Consider the following 26,774-nt stretch of genomic DNA (forward strand, 5'->3'; position numbering starts at 1 on the left):
GGGAGACACCAGAAAGTAGTGGTGGATAACTGTTTTATCAGATTGGAGGCCGGTGACTAGTGGTGTGCCTCAGAGATTGGTACAGGGTCCAATGTTGTTTGTCATATACATTAATGATCTGGATGATGGAGTGGTAAATTGGATGAGTAAATATGCAGATGATACTAAGATAGGAGGAGTTGTTAGGAAAGTGGGCTGAAAGATGGCAGATGGGGTTTAATGCTGATAAACGTGAGGTGCTACAATTTGGTAAGACTAATCAAAATAGGACATACATGGTAAATAGTAGGGCACTGAAGAATGTAGTAGAACAGAGGGATCTAGGAATAATGGTGCATAGTTCCCTGAAGGTGGAATCTCATGTGGATAGGGTGGTGAAGAAAGCTTTTGGTATGCTGGCCGTTATAAATCAGAGCATTGAGTATAGGAGTTGGGATGTAATGCTGAAATTGTATCAGGCATTGGTAAGGCCAAATTTGGAGTATCGTGTACAGTTTTGGTCACCGAATTATAGGAAAGATGTCAACAAAATGGAGAGAGTACAGAGAAGATTTACTAGAATGTTACCTGGGTTTCATCACCTAAGTTACAGAGAAAGGTTGAACAAGTTGGGTCTTTATTCTTTGGAGCATGGAAGGTTGAGAGGGGACTTGATAGAGGTATTTAAAATTATGAGGGGGATAGATAGAGTTGATGTGGATAGGCTTGTTCCATTGAGAGGAGGGGAGATTCAAACAAGAGGACATAAGTTGAGAGTTAAAGGGCAAAAGTTTAGGGGTAACATGAGGGGGAACTTCTTTACTCAGAGTGGTAGCTGTGTGGAACAAGCTTCCAGCAGAAGTGGTTGAGGCAGGTTCGATATTGTCATTTAAAGTTAAATTGGACAGCTATATGGACAGGAAAGGAATGAAGGGTTATGGGCTGAGTGCAGGTCGGTGGGACTAGGTGAGAGTCAGCATTTGGCACGGACTAGCAGGGCTGAGATGGCCTGTTGCTGTGCTGTAATTGTTATATGGTTATAAGGCTGTGGTATTCTTTGGAGGTCTTGGTAAGTGGGAGGCCTTCAAAAGAGAAATTTTGAGAGTACAAAGCTTGTATGTGCCTGTCAGAACAAAATATAAAGATAATAGGTTTAGAAACCTTGGTTTTCAAGAGATATTGAGGTCCTGGTTAAGAAAAAGAGGGAGGTGTTTTGCTGGTATAGGCTTATAGGAACAAATGAGGTGCTTATAGATTATAAGAAATGCAAGGGAACACTTAAGAAGGTAATCAGGATGGCTAAAAAAAGGCGTGTGATTACCTTATCCAACAAAGTGAAAGAAAATCCTAAGGCACTCTTCAGGTATGTTAAGAGCAAAAGGATTGCAAGGGACAAAATTGGCCCTCTGAACAGAATGGAAATCCATATGAGGAGCCAGAAGAGATGGGGGGGATTTCAAATGAATGTTTTGCATCTGTATTTACTCGGGAGGCAAAGTCTTCATGGACTCTATACCGATTACAGAGGAGGAGGTGTCTGCTGTTGTGAGGCAGGTTAGGGTGGATAAATCCCCTTGGCCTGACAAGGTGTCCCCTTCGAGCCTGCGGGAGAAAAGTTAAGAAATTGCTGAGTCCTAGCAGAGATATTTAAGTCATTCTTAGTGACAGGTGAGGTGCCAGAGGATTGGTGGATAGCTGTTTAAAAAAGGCTCTAAAAATAAACCATGAAATTATAGGCCAGTGAGCCTGACATCAGTAGTGGGAAAAGTATTAAAGGTATCCTAAGGGACCAGATATATGAGTATTTGGATAGACGTGGACTGATTAAGGATAGTCAGCATGACTTTGTGTGTGGTAGGACATGTTTAACAAATCTTATAGAGTTTTTTGAGGAAGTTACCAGGAAATTTGATGAAGGCAAGGCAGTGGATATTGTCTACATGGACTTTAGCAAGGCATTTGACAAGGTCCACATGGAAGGTTGGTCAAGAAGGTTCAGTTGCTCAGCGTTCAAGATGCTGTAGTAAATTGGATTAGACGTTAGCTTTGTGGGTGATGCTAGAGAGTGGTAGTAGATGATTGCCTCTCTTACTAGAGCCCTGTGACTTGTGGAGTGCCACAGGGATCAGTGCTGGATCCATTGTTGATTGTTATGTATATCAACAATGTGGTTAACTCGATCAGCAAAGTTGCAGATGACATCAAGATTGGTGGTATAGTGGATTGCGAGGAAGACTATCATGGCTTGCAGTGGGCATCTGGACCAACTGGAAAAATGGGCTGAAAAATAGCAGATTGAATTTTATGCAGATAAGTGTGAGATGTTGCACTTCCGTAAGATGAACCAGGTTAGGTCTTACACAGTAAATGGTAAGGCACTGAGGAGTGTGGTAGAACAAAGGGATCTGGAATTACACGTCTGTAATTCATTGAAAGTGGTGTCTTAGGTTGAGAGGGTTGTAAAGAAAGCTTTTGGAACATTGGCTTTCATAAATCAAAGTATAGGAGATAGAATGTTATATTGAAGTTGTATGGGACATTGGTGAGATCTAATTTGGAGTATTGTGTGCAGATTTAGTCACCTACCTACAGGAAATATGTAAATAAGAATGAAAGAAAACAGAAAATTTACAAGGACGTTGCTGGATCTGAAGGACCTGAGTTATATGCAAAGGTTGAATAGGTTAGGACTAGGGGTATAGATAGAGTAAATGCAAGCAGGACTTTTCCACTGAGATTAGGTGGGACTGCAACTAGAGGTCAGAGGTTAAGGGTGAAAGCTGAAAAGTTTAAAGGGAACATGAAGGGAAGTTTCTTCACTCAGAGGGTCATGAGAGTGTGGAACAAACTGCTAGTGCAAGTAGTGCATGCAAGCTCAATTTGAACACTTAAGAGAAGTTTAGATAGGTACATGGATGGTAGGGGTATGGTTGGCTATGGTCCCAGTGCAGGTCGATGGGAATAAGTAGTTCAAATGGTTTGACACTGACTAGATAGGTCGAAGGGCCTGTTTCTGTGCTGTCCTTTTCTATGACTCTAAGCTTAGCAAATGCAGGATGAGGCCACAATCTGGCACTCACCTGTTGGGAAGGGCATGAGATCCTAGGAAGGGTGTTGGAACTGCTCTCTGATTCTATAATACTGATTGATAACACATGAGCAGAAATCTTAGGGTCATACTAGATGTTGATTTCTCGTTCAGCACCAAAAAACTTACAAAAATTTTATGAATTAACTGTGGACAATTTCACTTTCTGTTGGGTGTTCAGTCAACTTTGCGCCGTAGGAACAAGCCAGAACGCAAAGAGAGGATCAGTGAACAGACTTATCAACTGTCTCGATGGACACCCCTCATCAAGGACATCATGGAGGTTAGTGTGTTTCTGTTGACTCTCAATGAACAAAGCAGTTTACTCATTTAGTAGTTTCAGAGTTTCTTGAGATCTGAAATTTGGTATTCAGATTTTAGCATCCCCTGGAGGAATGAACAGTTGTTCCACATTGTTTCACCTTGTTCCACAATGAATCAGCCATGAAGAAATAGCGGAGGAGACTTGATGGGCCAATGGCATAATTCTGTTCTAATATCTTCCGGTCTTATGGCTTTATGTTTTTAGCTAAGGCTTTAATTCAGTGCTGTTTAATGATCTAATAGAAAGAGCAAAGAACTTATAGTTAGTAACCAGCACATGGAATCGGAATCTTCCACCCATTAAGTAGTTGGCACTAAGGCACATTGTGAAACATATTGACAATGAGTGTCATGTTTTCAATCTAGGTTGAATTCTGGCAACAGGCACAATGTACAATGCTTGAATTTCTGAACTTAAACAGCTTTGGATTTATAGTTTGTTATGACAGCTGAAAGCCCTCCAGAAATCATTGACAATGCAACTAAAAAGTGGCAGCCTCCAGGAGTCTGGGTACAAAGCTGAGCAATGGGTGTGTCTCGGAGAGTTCCTGAACAGTCTCTGTTTCATCTGTTGAGGAGTGAACATGTTCATGGAATCAGGGAATGGGAAAAGAATGAAGCAGATGGACGGGACACAGCAAACAGTCCGCTGGAGGAACTCAGATCAAGCAGCATCTGTGGGGAACAGGAATTGTCTATGTTTTCAGTTGAGATTCTGCCTCAGGACAGTTAGATAGTGAAACTAATCATCATAGTCAATAATGCACCTTGTATTTTCTCAAGATGGAGCTCCTGTGTGTGACAGTACTTTTCATAAAACCACGGAGATGGAGTGTGAGGTCTCTCAAAAATTAACAAAATCTGTAACATTAAAACCTACTGTTGGAATTTTCAAGTGGTGGCTGATGGAGTAACAGCAATCTGCCGTTGCTCCAACTCTAATTATCTTACTATTTCCAACCTGTCTTGAAACTTCTTTTCTAAGTGTGATATTCTTTCATTATGGATACAAGGAGGGCCAGAGGTTCTAAAAAGGATGATTTCCCTGCTTCTTTGGATTCTATTATGGATACAAAGTCATACACAAGAAGCCTCTGAGAAGTTTCAACAGTTCAGCTCTGAATTTAAACAAATAGATGGTAAATTGGATTCTATTCAACAAACTCTTAATGAACACGATAAACGTATAAAAAATAATAAAGAAATTTTGTCATCTCTGGAAACAGAAATGGATGAGTTGCAGAAGCTTTGTGAAAAGCAATCGAAGTCCAACAAAAAGTTAGGACAGAAGATTATCAACCTAGAAAATAGTAGAAGAACAACCTATGGGTTCTGGGTCTTGAAGAATTAATCGAAGGTAATCATCCTATGGAGTTTTTTGCAAACTTTTTGCAAGAGTTATTTCTGGAGATTTTGACGTCTGTGCTTATGATCGATCGAGTTCATAGATCTCCTGCGTTTAGACCTCCTAAGGGTCAGAGACCAAGACCAGTAATAATCTGTTTTCAGGAATTTAAAACAAAGGAACTCTTAATTTGCGAATCTTGTCAAAGAGGCATGATTGATTATAATGGTCGCAAGATTAGAATTGTCGAAGATTATTTGCCTGAGGTTATGCAGGAACGTGTTAAGTTCAAAGAAGTTATGCCCGAGCTTTTTAATAAGGGTTTCAAGCCTTCCTTTTGCTACCCAGCCTGACTCAGAATCACACTTACAGAGTCTTTCGAATGGTTCCGCTCGACTGTTGAAGCACAAAGGTTTTTAAAATCCGAAGGCTAAATCTGAAGGCGAGCTGTTTAGTTTCTCCTTACATGAAGACACAAGATTAAATGAGAAACTTTTAATTCACAAATGCCGTCGAAGGTGCATGATTGGTTATAGGGTGGAATATTAAGATTCTTGAAGATTATTTACTTGAGGTTATGCAGGAACGTGCTAATTTTAAACAAGCTTTGTTGGAATTTTGTTTTAAACAAGGGTTTTAACCCGTCCCTTGGCTACCCAGTTTGACTGAGAATCTCATTAAAGATGGATCCTTTGAATGGTTTCGTGTGAATGCTGAAGCACAAAGATTTTTTAAATTTGAAGGCTAACTGCTTAGTCTGTTTTTCCATGAAGATATAAGATTAAATGCTTAATGTCTATCTGTATGAATAATTGTATCTTTTACTTTTGGTAAACCTTTGTAACTAATTTCCTTTCATATTTTTTAATACTGTATTTTTGATATATGAGAATTGAATCTCTTGTTTGAATATTGTTTAGTCTAGGTTGGAATATAAATAACCTTGAAATTAATTAGAGTGATCACCAGGTTTTTTTTGGGGGTTGTCCGTAGTTGTAGATGCTGACTTTCTATTGGTCGGTTTTCTTTCTTTGGGAGGTGGGCGGGGATATGTTTTTTTTCTCTCAGAAGCTGTTTTTGAATTTTTAGCCAACTTGTTGCTTGGTTACCATTTCTCAAGGTTTATGGCTTGGTTTTTAACTTACATTTTAACCCTTCCTTTAAATAATATGAAAAATGGACCAAACTATTAATTTACTTTAACGTGAAAGGGTTAAATCACCCTGTTAAACGTAATAAGATTTTTGCTTATATTAGGAAATTTAAGGTCCCTATTATTTTCTTACAAGAAACTCACATACGCAAATGTGATAATTTATGTTCTTTTAGCCGTTGGAATGGACTTTGTTTTCACTCTTCTTTTCAGGCCAAACCTAGAGGAGTTTCGGTTTTTATAGATAATACACTTCCTTTGTCCAACATAAGGTAGTGTCTGATACTAATGGATGTTTTTTTATAGCTTCAGGAAAACTAGATAATAAATTAATAGAATTTGCCAATGTGTTTGCCCCAAATGTAGATGATCCAGGGTTCTTTGAGCATTTTTTTTTGTTTTTATCAGATCTGAATCTTTATTCTTTGGTGATAGGAGGAGATTTTAACTGTTGGCTAGACCCAATTTTAGACTGATCATCTTCTAGACCAGCATCTCTTAATAAATTAGCTTTGTTTATTCAATCCTTTTTATTGAAGTGTGGTATAGTTGATGTTTGGCATTTTTTATATCCTTTAGATAGGGAGTATTCGTTTTTTTTCCCATGTTCATCATACATATTCCAGGATTGATTATTTTTTTATCGATAGTCAAATGATTTCATCAGTTCGTTCCTGTGAATATAAAGAGATTGCCGTTTCAGATCATGCTCCTATATTTCTATCTGTAAAGCTCCCTGGTCTTCCTCAAACAAACAGATTTTGGCGTTTTAATACAACTTTGTTATCTGATAAGGAATTTTAAAAATTTCTAAAGAAGCATATTTTGTTTTTTGAAGAGAATAAAAATGAAGAGACTTCTAATCTTATTGTATGGAATACTTTCAAGGCCTATATTAGAGGATAAATTATTTCTTATACTGCGAGTGTTAGGAATAAAGCTAATAAAGAAAGAATTGAATTAACCAATCAATTGAAACAATTAGATCAAAAATATGCTATAGCTCCAGATTCTGTTTTATATAAAAGACGTGTTGAAGTTAAAACTAAATATGATCTTTTGTTAACATATCCAATCGAAACTCAATTTCTCAAAGATAAAACTCAATTTTACATTCATGGAGATAAATCAGGCCAAGTATTGGTCAACCAATTAAAAACTTATGTAGTTAAACGACAAATTAAAGAAATTTGCAAAACCAATGGTGATAGGACAACTGATTATTCTGAAATAAATGATACCTTTAGGAATTCTGTTCTAAACTTTATAGTTCTGATTCCCCTAAAGATAATACTGAAATGAATAATTTTCTAGATCAATTAAATATCCCTGCACTTTCTGCAGATAATTACAAACAGGTGGATCAACCCATTTCTTATGTGGAAATCGCCGAGGCTATACATTCATTACACTTGGGGAAGGCTCCGGATCCACATAGATTTTCTGGAGAATTTTATAAGGCTTTTTCTTCATTAATTACACCGCAGTTACACTTAGTCTTTTTGGTTTCTTTCAAATTGAGTAGTTTGCCTCAATCTTTTTATGAAGCTTCTATTTTGCTTATCCTAAAAAAGAGCAAGGACCCAGCTGAATGCTCTTCATATCGGCCAATTTCATTACTCAATGTTGATACTAAAATTCTTTCTAAAGTTCTGGCTCGTAGGATTGAAAATATTTTACCTTCTATTATTTCTGATGATCAGACTGGATTTATTAAAAACCGACATTCCCATTTTAATATACACCATGTATTAAATGTTATTTACTCTTCTTCTCAGAAAATATTGGAATGTGTGATATCCTTAGATGCTGAGAAGGCCTTCGATCAGGTTGAATGGAATTATTGATTTAAAACCTTAGAAAAATTTAATTTTGGACCAGATTTTATTCAGTGGATTAAATTATTTTATTTATCTCCTTCTGCTCAGGTTCTTACTAATTTTCAAAATTCCAAACTGTGGAACTAGACAAGGCTGTCCGTTGAGTCCTTTGCTTTTTGATCTAGCCTTAGAACCCCTTGCCATTGCTTTTTGAGAATCTAATGATATTTATGGTATTTTAAGGAGAGGCATCACCCAGAAAATCTCACTTTACGCTGATGATAGATTGCATTTCATCTCTAATGTTGAGACCTCGTTACCTTGCATACTTACTTTATTCTCACGTTTTAGCCGGTTTTCAGGATATAAATTGAACCTACATAAGAGTGACACACATAAAAGTTGCTGGTGAACGCAGCAGGCCAGGCAGCATCTCTAGGAAGGGGTACCTCTTCCTAGAGATGCTGCCTGGCCTGCTGCGTTCACCAGCAACTCTTGTGTATGTTACTATCAGTAAATTGGTCACCTCTTTCAATATCGTTGATTGGGCAAATTAATTCTATTAAAATGAATGTTCTACCTAAATTTATATATCCTTTCAGGCTTTACCTGTTTTTATTCCTAAATCCTTTTTTGACTCTCTTGAATCTATTTTATCCTCCTATATATGGAAAAATAAACGTCCTTGTTTAAATGAAGTTCATCTTCAAAAACCTAAAAAGTCTGGAGGTTTAGCCTTACCTAATTTTAGGTTTTATTAATGGGCAGTTAATATACAATATCTTATGTTTTGGCTATATTATATTAATCGTGTAGACTGTCCAGTATGGGTTTCTTTAGAAGCTAACTCTGTTAATAAATTTTCTATTATTTCTTTTCTTGGATCCTTACTTCCTTTATTTGTAAGTAAGCTAACTGATAATTTAATAGTTAAACATACTCTGAGGATCTGGATACAATTTAGAAAACAGTTTGGGTTATTGAGATTTTCCCTTTCTAGTCCTATTTATTCTAATTTTTTTTAAACCCTCCATGACTGATTTAGTTTTTAATGAATGGGACAGGTTGGATATTAAATGTTTTTGGGATCTGTTTGTTGGAGGAAATCTTTTCTCATTTGAACATTTGTCAGCTAAATATAGCTTACCCAAAACTCAGTTTTTTAGATATCTATAAATCTTTCTAAGATTTCTAAGATCTCAATTATGCACATTTCCTATAATCTCAGATAAGAACTTACTAGATGTAATTTTTAATTTGATACCTTTTCATAATGATTCAATATCTAATATTTATGGTATGTTACTAGAGACAAAGAATGTTCCTTTAGACAAAATTAAGAATCTCTGGGAACAAGATTTATAGACAACAATATCTGAGGAAACTTAAAATGAAATTTTTAAACTGGTTAATACTTCATCGCTATGTGCTCACCATTCCCTCATACAATTTAAGGTGGTACATAGAGTCCATATGACTAAAGATAAGCTATCTCGATTTTATTCGGATATATCTCCCTACTGTGACAGATGTAATAGTGGAGAAGCTTCATTGGATTTGTCCGTGACTTGAAAAATATTGGAAGGAAGTTTTTGAAACTTTTTCTTTACTTTTCAAAGTCAATTTTAAGCCTGATCCTTTGACGGCCCTAATTGATATTGTTGCAGGACAAGATATCAAGCTGAAGACATCAGATTTACATATTTTGGCCTTTAGCTCTCTTATAGCTAGGAGGGCGCTTTTTTTTAAATGGAAAGATGTTTTTCCTCCTACTCATGGTCAATGGTTATGCGACATTATGTCATGTTTAGATGTAGAGAAAATTTGTTGTTCAGTTTCTGAATCTCGTTAAGACTTTCAAACATTGTGGGGGACCCTTTCTGAATTATTTTCAAAACTTTCAAAACCCTCAATTCGTTGTTTAAATTCAGATGTTGGCTATTATTAATTTTTTACCATATGAGAAAGTATTTTACCTTTTTTCTCCTTAATAAACAGCTTTGGTCTTGGTAGGGGTTAGACTCTTTTTTTTGTAATAAATTAGTGTATTTCAATATAACTATTGACTAGCTTACATGAATACGGGGTAATGAGATTGTTATTATGAATAGATATAATGTAATTGGGAGTTTTTAAAAATCTTTTTTTGACCTTTTATATACACTTTCTTGTACTCTGTATTCTTCTATGTTGAAACTAGTAAAAATATTGAAAAGAAAACCTATTGTTGATGGAAAGACTCTTTGTAGCACAAAATATCTGTCAGGAATGTGTTTAAGCATGAAACCACAAGCAGTGAGGTTCATATGTTATATTGTCAGCAATGTTTGCAGAATCAGTTGAAATAATAAGAAGTTGCTGATGTATTAAAACCAGACTCGGGTAACTCACACAACATTAAGCAAGGGGTTTCCCACATCTCTATGCACTCAGCAGGCTTCATACTCTGGAACTTAATCTGAAATGTTTATTTTAAAGCTCTATTTTTCAACACCAACAGATTCAAACACAATGCCAGTCTCAGTTTATCTGTGGGGTTGAAGAGCTGATCAATGCCTTCACTCCCTTCCACTGAGGGCAATAGTTCTTTATTTTGTGAACTTGAATAGGGATTGCGGGAAATACAGGGCAGAAGGGTATTACTTATTCTGGAGCACAATTTTCCACCAAGGATACTGGACAGCAATTTTTTTTAATGTATTTTTTTTTGTTTATGATCGAGCTCTTGAAGCTGAACACAAATATAACTTCAGGCTACTTGTATTACATAGGAATTTGGAGAAACAAGAAATTAACTTTTACTTAATATAATGCATAATAATGTCACTCCACTCTTTAAGAAAGGAGGAGGGCAGCAGAAAGGAAATTATAGACCAGTTAGTCTGACCTCAATGGTTGGGAAGATGTTGGAATCAATTGTTGAGGCCGAGGTGATGGAGTACTTGGTGACTCAAGACAAGATAGGACAAAGTCAGCATGGTTTCCCTAAGGAAAATCTTGTCTGATGAACTTGTTGGAATTCTTTGAGGAGATTACACGTAGGATAGATAAGGGGGATGCACTGGGTGTTGTATATTTGGACTTTCAAAAAGCCTTTGATAAGGTGCCACACATGATGCTGTTTACCAAGTTAAGAGCCCATGGCATTACAAGTAAGTTACTAACATGGTTAGAGCATTGGCTGATTGGTAGGTAGCGAGTGGGAATAAAAAGATCCTTTTCTGGTTGGCTGCCAGTGATTGGTAGTGTTCCACAGGGGTCAGTGTTGGGACAGGTTCTTTTTATGCTGTATATCAATGATTTAGATGATGAACTCAATGGCTTTGTTGCCAAGATTGCAGATGTACGAAGATTGGTGGAGGGACAGGTAGCAATGAGGAAACAGGTGGGCTGCAGAAGGATTTAGACAGATTAGGAGAATGGGCAACAGAGTGGCAAATGAAATACAATGTTGGAAAATGCATGGTCATGCACTTTGGTAGTAGAAATAAATTGCAGACTATTTTCTAAATGGGGAGAAATTCTAAAAATTTGAGATGCAAAGAGATGGGAGTCCTTGTGCAAAACACAGTAAAGGTTAACTTGCAAGTAGAATTGGTGGTGAGGAAGGCAAATGCAATGTTAGCATTCATTTGAAGAGGTCTTGAATACAAGAGCAGTGATATGATGCTGAGGCTTTATAAGGCACTGGTGAGGCCTCACCTTGAGTATTATGAACAGTTTTGGGCTCCTCATCAAAGAAAAGATATGCTAGCATTAAAGAGGGTTCTGAGGAGGTTTATAAGGATGATTCCAGGAATGAAAGGGTCATCATAGGAGGAATGTTTGATAGCTCTGGGTCTGTACTCGCTGGAATTCAGAAGGATGAGGGGGGATCTCATTGAAACCTTTGGGATGTTGAAAGGTCTAAAAAGAGTAGTTGTGGAAAGGATGTTTCCCATGTTGGGGGAGTCCAGGACAAGAGGACAGAGATTCAGGATAGAGGGGCGTCCATTTAAAACAAAGATGTGGAGAAACATCTTTAGCCATAGGATAGTGAATTTGTGGAATTTATTATCACAGGTAGCCATGGAGGCCAGGTCATTGGATGTATTTAAGGCAGAGCTTGATGGGTTCTTGACTGAACACAGTATCAAATGTTACGGGGAGAAGGCCGGGGAGTGGGGCTGAGGAGGGGTAAAAAGGATCAGCCATGATTGATTGGCAGAGCAAATTCAATGGACCAATTGCCTAAATCTGCTTCTATGCCTTTGTGGCAGTAGTACATTGCAATACATGATAAAAATAGGAGAAAAACCAAATTACAGTAAGTAATTGTATATTAAATAGTTAAATTAAACTAAATTGTGCTAAAACAAAAAAAAAGTAGTGAGGTAGTGTTCATGGGTTCAATGTCCAATAAGAAATCAGATGACAGAAGTGAAGAAGCTATTCCTGAATTGGTGAGTGTGTGTCTTCAGGCTTCTGTACCTCCTTTCTGATGGTAACAATGAGAAGAGGGCATGTCCTGGGTGTTGGGGGATCCTTAATGATGGATGCTGCCTTTCTGAGGCAACACTCCTTGAAGATGTCTTGGATACCACAGACATTAGTACCCATGATAAAACTGACTAATTTTACCATTCTCTGCAGTTTACTTCGATCCTGTGCAGTAGCCCCCCCCCCCACCCCACCCCCACATACCAGACATATTCCCTCTATGAGTGTTGGAATGTGTTCCCTTATCTTACTCATTCTGAAGTCCACAATCAGCTCTTTGGTCTTACTGACATTGAATAGAAGGTTGTTGTTGTGACACCACTCAGCTAGCTGGTATATCTTGGTCCTGTACGCCCTCTCATTACCATCTGAGATTTTTCCAACAATGTTTGTATCATCAGCAAATTTATAGATGACAACTGAGCTACGCCTAGCCACACAGACTTTGAGATTTAAGCGTATACTTGCCACAAATGTAACAGGAAGTATCGCGGATGTTGCAACATTTGTGAGATATTTTGCAATCACAAACACTCCTAAAAGTGCAATTACTCTATTATAATATGCTATGTGTGTAGAGCATGCACAATCACGTGTTTGCAAACCTATATACATGTAAACACAATACATAGAATGGTGTGTGCATGATGCTTTCATAGCCTTTCTAAAACTTGATTACAAATAATGGTGTGTAATCGGGAAATTTAATGTTGATTTTCATGATCGGCAGCCCAAAATCAATAAGGTATACAGTATACAGGAAGCAAAATCTTTGTTGTCCAATGGAAGCTGTAATTAGGAACAGAGTCCAAACCAGATCTTGCTGTGAGAAATAATGATAATTCTTATATCGTTCTGGTCTGCAGTAGAAAGTTGTTCGACTTCTGTTCTCCAATTCGTTTCCCCTAAACTGTTTGTCCTGCAGGATGCCATCGATGACAAGTTGGACACTAAACACTACCCGTATATCTCCGCCCGTTCCACTGCCTCATTCAGTGCCACTGCTGTCAGGTAAAGTTTCCACACACACCTGAGTGGTGCTTGTTCAATTCCTTGTTGATGAGTAAATATCAGTGTTTTAATAACTATTTACCCAATCTGTGGTTCTGCTGATTCTGAAGGTCTGCAGAGACTAAAGGTGGTTTAATGGCTTAAACTGATTTGCTGGGAAGTAGTTGCTCATGGTAACAGGTTGCATTTAATGATTATTTAAGAACTTTTGCTGGCCAATATATAGATATTCCATTCCAAGGGTTTGCAACAAACTAACTTCAAATGTGCTGAGAGAAAAAAAACTCCTAGTGCACGGTAAAGCACAGACCACAGCTTGTCTTCGCAGAGTCCTGTGCTGCTTGAAGCTGGGACTTATGGTAATTCTAGCATCATTCACACTTCCCACAGCAGTTTAGAGAACCAAAGATAAACAATCCCGGCACCGTGGGGTCAGTGCATAGTCGGTGCAGATCTGCAGAGTTAATGTATAGGACAGTGTTGGGTCAGTGCACAGTCAGCGTAGATTTGTAGAGTTAATGTATAGGACAGTGGAATCATAGCACAGTCAACGTAAATCTGTGGAGTTAACGTACAGGATAGTGTGAGTCAGCATAGATCAGTAGTGTTAATATCCAGGACAGTGAGGAGTCAATGCACAGTTGGCATTGAACTGCGGAGTTAGTGTACAGTACAGCACAGCGTGGGGTCAATGCACAATCAGTATACACCTGCAGAGTTAATGTACAGGACAGTATAGGATCAGTGCACAGTTGGCATTGGTAACCAGAGTTAATGTACAGGACAATGTAGGGTTGGAGCACAGTTGGCGAAGATCTGCAGGGTTAATGTACAGTGCAGCATTGGGTCAGTGCACAGTCAGTCGGTGCAGATATGCACAGTTCGAATTAGTTTGGCAGGGGGTTGGGAACCAGATTCCCAGGTCAGTGAGGGAAGGATTGGACCGGAAGGTAGATGTCAAGGAAAATACTGAAAGGCAAAATCGAAATAACAAGTTGGATAGTTTGAAGTGTGTATATTTTAATGCTAGGAGTATTATGGGTAAGGGTGATGAACATGGAGAATGGACCAGTACATGGAACTACGATGTAGCTATTTCTGAAACTTGGTTGATAGATGGGTAGGAATGGGTGATTAATGTACCAAGCTATTGAAGTTTTAATAAGGACAGAGGAGAAAACAAAAGAAGGGGAGGGGGAAGTTGCACTGCTAATCAGAGACAATATCATAGCTGGACTCAGGGGACTTTGATAGAATGCAAAACTGGGCTGAGAAGTAGCAGGTGGAGTTCAACCCAGATAAGTGTGAGGTGGTTCATTTTGGTAGGTCAAATATGATGGCAGAATATAGCATTAATTGCAAGACTCTTGGCAGTGTGGAGGATCAGAGGGATCTTGGGGTCTGAGTCCATAGGACACTCAAAGCTGCTACGCAGGTTGACTCTGTGGTTAAGAAGGCGTGTGGTGCATTGGCCTTCATCAATCGTGGCATTGAGTTTAAGAGTCGAGAGGTAATGTTGCAGCTATATAGGACCCTGGTCAGACCTCACTTGGAGTACTGTGCTCAGTTCTGGTCGCCTCACTACAGGAAGGACATGGAAACCATAGAAAGGGTGCAGAGATTTACAAGGATGTTGCCTGGATTGGGGAGCATGCCTTATGAGAATAGGTTGAGTGAACTCGGCCTTTTCTCCTTGGAGCGACGGAGGATGAGAGGTGACCTGATAGAGGTGTGTAAGATGATGAGAGGCATTGATCGTGTGGATAGTCAGAGGCTTTTTCCCAGGGCTGAAATGGCTAGCACGAGAGGGCATAGTTTTAAGGTGCTTGGAAGTAGGTACAGAGGAGATATCAGGGGTATGTTTTTTTATGCAGAGAGTGGTGAGTGCATGGAATGGGCGGAAACAATAGGGTCTTTTAAGAGACTTCTGGACAGGTATATGGAGCTTGAAAAATAGAGGGCTATGGGTAACCCTAGGTAGTTCTAAGGTAAGGACATGTTCGGCACAGCTTTGTGGGCCGAAGGGCCTATATTGTGCTGTAGGTTTTCTATGTTTCTATAATGGCAGGGTGAGACACTGAGCCATTTTGGGTGGAACTCAGGGATAGCAATCACACTGATGGGATTGTACTACAGACCCTCAAATAGTTATCAGGACATTGAGGAACAGATATGTAATCAGTTTAAGGAAATGTGTAAAAATAATAGGGTTATTGTCATGGTGGATTTCAACTTCCTAATATAAAATGTGACTTTCTTAGTGTAAGGAGTTTAGATGGAGCTGAGTTTTTTAAGCTTATCCAGGAAGGTGTCTTTAGTCAATATGTGGACACTCCAACGAGAACAGGGGCCGTTCTAAACCGTTATTGGGTAATCAGCCTGGCCAGATGACTGACCTTTCAGTGGATGAACTGTTAGTGAGCAGTGACCACAACTCCTTATCTTTCAGCATAGCTATAGTTAACAAAAGGTATGGTCCTTGTGGAAGAGTTTTGAATTGGAGTAGGGCATGTTACATGGGCATTGGGCAGGAACTAAGAAGCATCAATTGGCAACACCCTTTCTCTGGCAAATCCATATCAGACACGTGGAGGGTGATTAAAGGTCAATTGCACAGAGTACAGGAAAGATATGCTCCTGTTAGAAGGAAGGACAAGGATGGAAAGATAAATTTAAAAACAACACGAAGGTAGGTGGAGAGGCAATTAGTTCTGAATAAGCAGAAAGGCTACAGAAGGACTTGGATAGATTAGGAGAATGGGCAAAGAGTGGTAGATGGAATACAATGTAGGGAAGTGTATGGTCATGCTCTTTCATAGGAGAAATGAAAGGGTTGACTATTTTCTAACTGGAGAGAAAATATAAAAATCTGAGGTGCAAAAAGACTTGAGAATCCTTGTGCAGAAGGTTAATTTGCAGGTTGAGTCTGTGGTGAGGGAGGCGAATGTGCTGTTGGAATTCATTTCAAGAGGACTAGAATATAAAAGCCAGGATGTAACATTGAGACTTTATAAAGCACTGGTGAGGACTCAGTTAGAGTATTGTGAGCTGCGTTGGGCCCCTTAAATTAGAAAGGATGTGCTGAAACTGGAGAGAGTTCAAAGGAGGTTAATGAAAATGATTTTGGGGTTGAACAGCTTGTACAAAGAGCGCTTGTTGGCTCTGGGCTTGTATTCACTGGGGTTCAGAAGAATGAGGGGCGACCTAATTGAAACCTATTGAATGGTGAAAGGCCTTGATAGAGTGGATGTGGAGAGGAGATTTCCTATGGTGGGAGAGTTTAAGACCAGAAGGCAAAACCTCAGAGTGGAGAAGTGTCCTTTTAGAATGGAGATGAGGGGGAATTTCTTTATACAGAGAGTGGTGAATCTGTGGAATTTGTTGCCACAGACAGCTGTGGAGGCCATAAGGCATAGAAGAATTGAGCCATTTGGCCCATTGAGTCTGCTCCACCATTCAATCATGGTTGATTCTTTTTTTCCACTCCCTGGTCTTCTCCCCATAACCTTTGATACCATACCCAATCAAGAATCTATCAATATCCGCCTTAAATACACCCAATCACCCAGCCTCCAAAGTTGCATGGTAACAGATTCCAAAAGTTCACCACCCTCTGGCTAAAGAAATTTTTCCATCCACATCTCTGTTTTAAATGGACACTCCTCTATACTGAGGCTTGTCCTCTTGTCCTAGACTTCTGCTGCTTGGGAAACATCCTTTCCACATCTACTCTCTGTACCCCTTTCAATATTCGAAAGGTTTCAGTGAGGTCCCCTCCCATCCTTCTAAATTCCAGTGAGAACAGGCCCAGAACCATCAAATGTTCCTCATATAATAACCCTTTTGTACCATATAGCCTACTGTATAATATGGGACTATTTTATGTCGTAGTAACACGTTATTGAGCATACACTATTAGGTGTATATTGATCTGTATATATGTGTTCATTTCGGGTTCCGTAAGTAAAAGCCCCTGTTAACTTAGCTCCAGTCTCTAGCGTTTTTATTAATGGTATTGTTGTGTAAACGGCCACATACACAACACCTTTCATTCCCAGGGTCATCCTGGTGAACCTCCTCTGAACACTCTCCAATACCAACACACCTTTTCTTAGATAAGGAGCCCAAAACTGTTGACAATATTCAAGGGGAGGCCTCACCAGTGCCTTGCAAAATGTCAGTATCACATCCATGCGCATATTCTGGACCTCTTGAAATGAATGGTAACATTGCATTTGCCTTCCTCACCACTGACTCCACCTGCAAGTTAATCTTCAGGGTAAACTGCACTAGGACTCTCAAGTCCTTTTTGCATCTCAGATTTTTGGATTTTCTCCCCGTTTAGAAAATAGCCTTCAGATTTATTTCTTCTACCAAAGTCCATTAACATGAATTTTCCAACATTGTATATATGTAATTTACCACTTTCTTGCCCATTCTACTAATCTGCCTAAGTCCTTCTGCAGCCTACCTGTTTCCTCAACACTACCTGCCCTGCACCAATCTTTGTATCATCTGCAAACTTAGCAACAAAGCCATCTATTTCGTCATCTAAATCATTTATATACAGTATAAAAAGAAGCGGTCCCAAATACTGACCGCTGTGGAACACCACTAGTCACTGGCAGCCAACCAGTAAAGGATCCTTTTATTCCACTTGCTGCCTCCTACCAATCACCCAGTGCTCTAAACATTGCCAGTAGCTTTCCTGTAACACCATGAGCTCTTACCTTGGTAAGCACCCTCATGAGTGGCATCTTGTCAAAGGCCTTCTGGAAATCCAAATATAAAACATCCACCGCATTCCTTTATCTATCGTACTTGTAATCTCCTCAAAGAATTCCAACAAGTTCATCGGGCAAGATTTTCCCTTATGAAACCATGCTGTCTTTGTCCTATCTTGTCCTGTGTCACCATGTACTCCATAACCTCATCCTTAACAATTGACTCCAACATCTTTCCTACGGCTGAGGTCAGGCTAACTGGTCTATAATTTCCTTTCTGCTTCCTCCCTCTGTTCTTAACAAATTGAGTGACATTTGTAATTTTCCAGTCCTCTGGAACCATTGCAAAGTCCAATTATTCTTGAAAGATCATTACCAATGCCTCCACAATCTTTGCCGCGACATCTTTTAGAACCCAAGGGTGTAGTTCATCTGGTCCATGTGATTTATGAACCTTTAGGTCTTTCTGCTTTTTGAGCACCTTCTCCTTTGTAGTAGTAACTGCACTCACTTCTCTTCCCTCACACCCTTCAACATCTGGCACACTGCTAATGTCTTCTACAGTGAAAACTGATGCAAAATGCTCCTTTAGTTCATCTGCCATCTCCTTGTCCCCCATTATTATTTCACTGGCCTCATTTTCTAGCAGTCCTATATCCACTCTCATCTCTTTTTTTATATATACTTGAAAATGCTTTTTCTATCGATCTTTGTATTGTTTGCTAGCTTGCTTTCATATTTCACCTTTTCCCTCCTAATGATTCTTTTAGTTGCTTTCTGTAGGTTTTTAAAAACTTCCCAATCCTCTATCTTCCCTGTAATTTTTGTTTTGTTGTATGCCTCTCTTTTACTTTTATATTAACTTTGACTTCCCTTATCAGCCATGGTTGTACTATTTTGCCATTTGAGTATGTCTTTGTTTTTGAAATACATAGAAAACCTACAACACAATACAGGCCCTTCGGCCCACAGAGTTGTGCCGAATGGCAGCCCATTCCACGCACTCACCACTCTCTGCGTAAAAAAAACTTACCTCTGACGTTTCTGTACCTACTCCCAAGCACCTTAAACCTGTGCCCTCTTGTGACAGCCATTTCAGCCCTAGGATAAAGCCTCTGACTATCCACACGATCAATGCCTCTCATCATCTTATACACCTCTATCGTGTCACCTCTCATCCTCCGTCGCTCCAAGGAGAAAAGGCCAAGTTCACTCAACCTGTCTTTATAAGGCATGCTCCCCAATTCAGGCAACATCCTTGTACATCTCCTCTGCACCCTTTCTATGGTTTCCACATCCTTCCCGTAGTGAGGCGACCAAAATTGAGCACAGTACTCCAAGTGGGATCTGACCAGAGTCCTAAATAGCTGCAACATCTATCCAGCACCTTCCTCATTTTTCCCAGAAACTCAAGCTATTTCTGCTCTGCTGCCATCTCCTTCCAATTTATTTTGGCTAACTCCTCTCTCATACCAGTGTAATTTCCTTTTCTCCACTAAAATACTGCTACATCAGTCTTTACTTTCTCCCTATCAAATTTCAAGTTGAACTCACTTTATGATCACTGTATACTGAAAGTTCCTTTACCTTAAGCTCCTTCATAGACCCCAATTCATTACACAACACCCAATCCAACATAGCTGATCTCCTAGTAGGCTCAACGACAAGCTGCTCTAAAAAGCCGTCTCATAGGCATGCAACAAATTCACTCTCTTGAGATCCATTAGCAACTGATTTTCCCAATCTACCTGCATGTGAAAATCTCCCATGACTATCATAACATTGGCCTTTTGACACGCCTTTTCTATTTCCTGTTGTAATCTTTAGTCTATATCCCGGCTGCTGTTGGGATACTTGTATATAATTGCCATCAGGGTCCTTTTACCCTTGCAGTTTCTTAACTCAACCCACAAGGATTCAACATCTTCTGATCCTATTGTCACATCTTTCTAATGATTTGATGTCATTCTTTACCTGCAGAGCCACACCAACCATCTGCCTACCTTCCTATCCCTCCAATACAATGTGTAACTTTGGACATTTAGCTCCCAACTACAACCATCCTTCAGCCACGATTCAGTGATGGCCACAACATCATACCTGACGATCTGTAAAAGTGCAACAAGATCATCCACCTTATTTCTTATACTCCGTGCATTAAAATATAACACTTTGAGTACTGTATTTGCTACCCTTATTGATTCTGAATCCCTAGTGCACTGATACTCACCCTGCTGACTGCAGTTTTTCCCTATCATCTGCCTGCCCTTCCTAATAGTCTGACTGCATACTATCTTTGCTCTTTTACCATCTGTCCTATCCTGAGTCCCTTCACTCCGGTTCCCATCCCCCTACCAAATTAGTTTAAACCTTCCCCAACAGTGTTAACTAACCTGCTCACAAGAATATTGGCCTCCTTCATGTGCAACCCATACCTTTTGAACAGGTCATACATCTCCCAGAAGAAATCCCAATGTTCCAAGAACCTGAAGCTCTATCCCCTGCACCGGCTTCTCAGCCATGCATTTATCTGCCAAATCATCCTATTTCTACCCTCACTGGCACATGGCACAGGCACCAATCCAGTCCTGCTTTGCAGCTATTTGCCTAGCTCTCTAAGTTCTCTCTTCAGGACCTCTTTGCTTTTCCTTCCTATATCATTGGTACCAATATGCACCAAGACATCTGGCTGTTCTCCCCCTCCCCTCCAAAGTGCTCTGGATACAATCTACAAGGTCCCTGAGGGTGGTGCCTGGGAGGCCACATCCCATCCAGGTGTCTCATTCACGTCCACAGAATCTCCTGTCTGTTCCTCTGACTACTGAGTCCCCTGTCAGTGCTTCTCCCCCTTTCTCCCTCTTTCCATTCTGCACCACGGACTCATGCCCAATGCCAGTAAACTGGTCTCTGTGGCATTCCCAAACAAGAGAAAATCTGCAGATGCTGGAAATCCAAACAACACATACAAAATGCTGTAGGAACTCAGCAGGCCAGGCAGCATTTATGGAAAAAAGAACAGTCGGCGTTTCAGGCTGAAACTCGTCGGCAGAACTCTTGACTGTAACGTCGACTGTATTTTTTCCATAGATGCTGTCTGGCCTGTTGAATTACTGCAGCATTTTGTATCTATAGAAAAGAGTTTAGTTGATGTTTTGGGCCAAGACCCTTCATCAGGACTGGAAAAAGAATATGAGGAGTCAGAGTAAGAAAGTGGAGGGAGGGGAGGAAGAACCACAAGGTGATAGGTGAAACCAGAGAGGGGAGGGATGAAGTAAAGAGCTGGGAGGTTGAACTGTGAAAGAGGTACAAGGCTGGATAAGGGGGAATCTGATGAGCGGACAGAAGGCCATGAAAGAAAGAAAAGTGAGAGGAGCACCGGAGGGAGGTGACAGGCAGGTGAGGAGAGTGGGTGAGAGAGGAAAAGGGGAATGGGGAATAGTGAAGGTGGGGGGGGGGGGCATTACCGGAATTTCAGGAAATCGATATTCATGCCATCAGTCTGGAGGCTACCCAGGCAGGATATAAGGTGTTGCTCTTCCAACCTGGGTGTGGCCTCATTGCGACAGTGGAGGAGGCCATGAACTGACATGTCAGAATGGGGATGGGAGGTGGAATCAAAATAGGTGGCCACTGGGAGATACTGCTTTTTCTGGCAGGTAGAGCGTAGGTGCTCAGCAAAGCAGTCCGCCAATCTGCATAGGGTCTCACCGGTATGCAGGAGGCCACACTGGATACAGTAGATGACCCTAACAGGTAACCGAACCTTGTTTGTTTTTGTTCGCCATGATACACACCAATAGCCCCTTAGGCCCCCTTACGATAGCCCATAATTGCGTTTTGGAACAGGGAGAAAAGGCTTTTATCATAGATGAGAGTGGTTAACATGAACATATTTTGGTAGATCATCTTAAACCGGCCCAGCAAGATTGGGAGTATTCTGCTGCAATGTCCTTGACATCACAACATGACCATGAGTGTGTCAACGCACCTCTGGATAAGGTAGAGGCACCTGTTGTTCCTCCACCTATGCAACACAGGACCCGAGCTGGGCGGCTGTTCCGAGCTCCAGACTGGCTCAGAATGTCAGTTTTAGTGAATTCTGGGGGGTGGGCTGTGCAGCGTATCGTAATTGGGAGAAATGTACGTAATTCACAGCCAATGACATTGAGTTGGTTTTCACTTTAAGAGGCTGGTCAGATGAGCAGAGTTAATGTACAATACAGTGTGGGGTTAGTGTACAGTCGTCATAGATGTGCAGAGTTAATATACAATACAGTGTGGGGTTAGTGTACAGTCGTTGTAGATGTGCAGAGTTAATGTACAATACAGTGTGGGGTTAGTGTACAGTCGTCATAGATCTGCAGTGTTAATGTACAATACAGTGTGGGGTTAGTGTACAGTCGTTGAACCGTAGAGTTAAGGTAGAATACAGTGTGGGGTTAGTGTACAGTTGGCTTTGAACTGCAGAGTTAATGTACAATACAGTGTGGGGTTAGTGTACAGTCGTAGATGTGCAGAGTTAATGTACAATACAGTGTGGGGTTAGTGTACAGTCGTTGAGCTGCAGAGTTAATGTACAATACAGTGTGGGGTTAGTGTACAGTCATTGAGCTGCAGAGTTAATGTACAATACAGTGTGGGGTTAGTGTACAGTCGTTGAACTGCAGAGTTAATGTACAATACAGTGTGGGGTTAGTGTACAGTCGTTGAACTGCAGAGTTAATGTACAATACAGTGTGGGGTTAGTGTACAGTCGTTGAACTGCAGAGTTAATGTACAATACAGTGTGGGGTTAGTGTACAGTCGTTGAGCTGCAGTGTTAATGTACAATACAGTGTGGGGTTAGTGTACAGTCGTTGAGCTGCAGAGTTAATGTACAATACAGTGTGGGGTTAGTGTACAGTCGTTGAGCTGCAGTGTTAATGTACAATACAGTGTGGGGTTAGTGTACAGTCATTGAGCTGCAGTGTTAATGTACAATACAGTGTGGGGTTAGTGTACAGTCGTTGAGCTGCAGAGTTAATGTACAATACAGTGTGGGGTTAGTGTACAGTCGTTGAGCTGCAGTGTTAATGTACAATACAGTGTGGGGTTAGTGTACAGTCATTGAGCTGCAAAGTTAATGTACAATACAGTGTGGGGTTAGTGTACAGTCGTTGAACTGCAGAGTTAATGTACAATACAGTGTGGGGTTAGTGTACAGTCGTCATAGATGTGCAGAGTTAATATACAATACAGTGTGGGGTTAGTGTACAGTCGTCATAGATCTGCAGTGTTAATGTACAATACAGTGTGGGGTTAGTGTACAGTCATTGAACCGTAGAGTTAATGTAGAATACAGTGTGGGGTTAGTGTACAGTTGGCATTGAACTGCAGAGTTAATGTACAATACAGTGTGGGGTTAGTGTACAGTCGTAGATGTGCAGAGTTAATATACAATACAGTGTGGGGTTAGTGTACAGTCGTTGAACTGCAGAGTTAATGTACAATACAGTGTGGGGTTAGTGTACAGTCGTTGAGCTGCAGTGTTAATGTACAATACAGTGTGGGGTTAGTGTACAGTCGTTGAGCTGCAGTGTTAATGTACAATACAGTGTGGGGTTAGTGTACAGTTGGCATTGAACTGCAGAGTTAATGTACAATACAGTGTGGGGTTAGTGTACAGTCGTAGATGTGCAGAGTTAATATACAATACAGTGTGGGGTTAGTGTACAGTCGTTGAGCTGCAGAGTTAATGTACAATACAGTGTGGGGTTAGTGTACAGTCATTGAGCTGCAGAGTTAATGTACAATACAATGTGGGGTTAGTGTACAGTCGTTGAACTGCAGAGTTAATGTACAATACAGTGTGGGGTTAGTGTACAGTCGTTGAGCTGCAGTGTTAATGTACAATACAGTGTGGGGTTAGTGTACAGTCATTGAGCTGCAGAGTTAATGTACAATACAGTGTGGGGTTAGTGTACAGTCGTTGAGCTGCAGTGTTAATGTACAATACAGTGTGGGGTTAGTGTACAGTCGTTGAGCTGCAGAGTTAATGTACAATACAGTGTGGGGTTAGTGTACAGTCGTCATAGATGTGCAGAGTTAATATACAATACAGTGTGGGGTTAGTGTACAGTCGTCATAGATCTGCAGTGTTAATGTACAATACAGTGTGGGGTTAGTGTACAGTCATTGAACCGTAGAGTTAATGTAGAATACAGTGTGGGGTTAGTGTACAGTTGGCATTGAACTGCAGAGTTAATGTACAATACAGTGTGGGGTTAGTGTACAGTCGTAGATGTGCAGAGTTAATATACAATACAGTGTGGGGTTAGTGTACAGTCGTTGAACTGCAGAGTTAATGTACAATACAGTGTGGGGTTAGTGTACAGTCGTTGAGCTGCAGTGTTAATGTACAATACAGTGTGGGGTTAGTGTACAGTCGTTGAGCTGCAGTGTTAATGTACAATACAGTGTGGGGTTAGTGTACAGTTGGCATTGAACTGCAGAGTTAATGTACAATACAGTGTGGGGTTAGTGTACAGTCGTAGATGTGCAGAGTTAATATACAATACAGTGTGGGGTTAGTGTACAGTCGTTGAGCTGCAGAGTTAATGTACAATACAGTGTGGGGTTAGTGTACAGTCATTGAGCTGCAGAGTTAATGTACAATACAATGTGGGGTTAGTGTACAGTCGTTGAACTGCAGAGTTAATGTACAATACAGTGTGGGGTTAGTGTACAGTCGTTGAGCTGCAGTGTTAATGTACAATACAGTGTGGGGTTAGTGTACAGTCATTGAGCTGCAGAGTTAATGTACAATACAGTGTGGGGTTAGTGTACAGTTGTTGAGCTGCAGTGTTAATGTACAATACAGTGTGGGGTTAGTGTACAGTCGTTGAGCTGCAGAGTTAATGTACAATACAGTGTGGGGTTAGTGTACAGTCGTTGAGCTGCAGTGTTAATGTACAATACAGTGTGGGGTTAGTGTACAGTCGTTGAGCTGCAGAGTTAATGTACAATACAGTGTGGGGTTAGTGTACAGTCGTTGAACTGCAGAGTTAATGTACAATACAGTGTGGGGTTAGTGTACAGTCGTTGAACTGCAGAGTTAATGTACAATACAGTGTGGGGTTAGTGTACAGTCGTTGAACCGTAGAGTTAATGTACAATACAGTGTGGGGTTAGTGTACAGTCGTTGAGCTGCAGTGTTAATGTACAATACAGTGTGGGGTTAGTGTACAGTCGTTGAGCTGCAGAGTTAATGTACAATACAGTGTGGGGTTAGTGTACAGTCGTTGAACTGCAGAGTTAATGTACAATACAGTGTGGGGTTAGTATACAGTCGTTGAACTGCAGAGTTAATGTACAATACAGTGTGGGGTTAGTGTACAGTCGTTGAACCGTAGAGTTAATGTAGAATACAGTGTGGGGTTAGTGTACAGTTGGCATTGAACTGCAGAGTTAATGTACAATACAGTGTGGGGTTAGTGTACAGTCGTAGATGTGCAGAGTTAATGTACAATACAGTGTGGGGTTAGTGTACAGTCATCATTGAACTGCAGTGTTAATGTACAATACAGTGTGGGGTTAGTGTACAGTCGTTGAGCTGCAGAGTTAATGTACAATACAGTGTGGGGTTAGTGTACAGTCGTTGAGCTGCAGTGTTAATGTACAATACAGTGTGGGGTTAGTGTACAGTCGTTGAGCTGCAGAGTTAATGTACAATACAGTGTGGGGTTAGTGTACAGTCGTTGAACTGCAGAGTTAATGTACAATACAGTGTGGGGTTAGTGTACAGTCGTTGAACTGCAGAGTTAATGTACAATACAGTGTGGGGTTAGTGTACAGTCGTTGAACCGTAGAGTTAATGTAGAATACAGTGTGGGGTTAGTGTACAGTCGTTGAGCTGCAGTGTTAATGTACAATACAGTGTGGGGTTAGTGTACAGTCGTTGAACTGCAGAGTTAATGTACAATACAGTGTGGGGTTAGTGTACAGTCGTTGAACTGCAGAGTTAATGTACAATACAGTGTGGGGTTAGTGTACAGTCGTTGAACCGTAGAGTTAATGTAGAATACAGTGTGGGGTTAGTGTACAGTCGTTGAGCTGCAGTGTTAATGTACAATACAGTGTGGGGTTAGTGTACAGTCGTTGAGCTGCAGAGTTAATGTACAATACAGTGTGGGGTTAGTGTACAGTCGTTGAGCTTCAGTGTTAATGTACAATACAGTGTGGGGTTAGTGTACAGTCGTTGAGCTGCAGTGTTAATGTACAATACAGTGTGGGGTTAGTGTACAGTCGTTGAGCTGCAGAGTTAATGTACAATACAGTGTGGGGTTAGTGTACAGTCGTTGAACTGCAGAGTTAATGTACAATACAGTGTGGGGTTAGTGTACAGTCGTTGAACTGCAGAGTTAATGTACAATACAGTGTGGGGTTAGTGTACAGTTGTTGAACCGTAGAGTTAATGTAGAATACAGTGTGGGGTTAGTGTACAGTCGTTGAGCTGCAGTGTTAATGTAGAATACAGTGTGGGGTTAGTGTACAGTTGGCATTGAACTGCAGAGTTAATGTACAATACAGTGTGGGGTTAGTGTACAGTCGTTGAGCTGCAGTGTTAATGTACAATACAGTGTGGGGTTGGTGTACAGTCGTTGAGCTGCAGAGTTAATGTACAATACAGTGTGGGGTTAGTGTACAGTCGTTGAGCTGCAGTGTTAATGTACAATACAGTGTGGGGTTAGTGTACAGTCGTTGAGCTGCAGAGTTAATGTACAATACAGTGTGGGGTTAGTGTACAGTTGGCATTGAACTGCAGAGTTAATGTACAATACAGTGTGGGGTTAGTGTACAGTCGTTGAGCTGC

The 26,774-nt window shown here is 40.4% G+C and overlaps 1 protein-coding gene across 2 annotated transcripts in view; it reads left to right on the forward strand.

Moving 5' to 3' along the window:
• The window catches only part of stxbp1a (syntaxin binding protein 1a), a 166,009-nt gene that overhangs the window by 130,525 nt on the left and 8,710 nt on the right, over nucleotides 1-26,774 (forward strand). For both annotated transcript variants that reach the window (XM_072239885.1, XM_072239886.1), the window contains exons 16-17: nucleotides 3,249-3,350; nucleotides 13,114-13,199. In XM_072239885.1, the coding sequence (XP_072095986.1) occupies nucleotides 3,249-3,350; nucleotides 13,114-13,199 (188 nt within the window). The remainder of the gene's footprint in view (nucleotides 1-3,248; nucleotides 3,351-13,113; nucleotides 13,200-26,774) is intronic.

The sequence above is a fragment of the Mobula birostris genome, chromosome 22 (assembly GCF_030028105.1).
Source record: "Mobula birostris isolate sMobBir1 chromosome 22, sMobBir1.hap1, whole genome shotgun sequence".
Classification (NCBI taxonomy): domain Eukaryota; kingdom Metazoa; phylum Chordata; class Chondrichthyes; order Myliobatiformes; family Myliobatidae; genus Mobula; species Mobula birostris.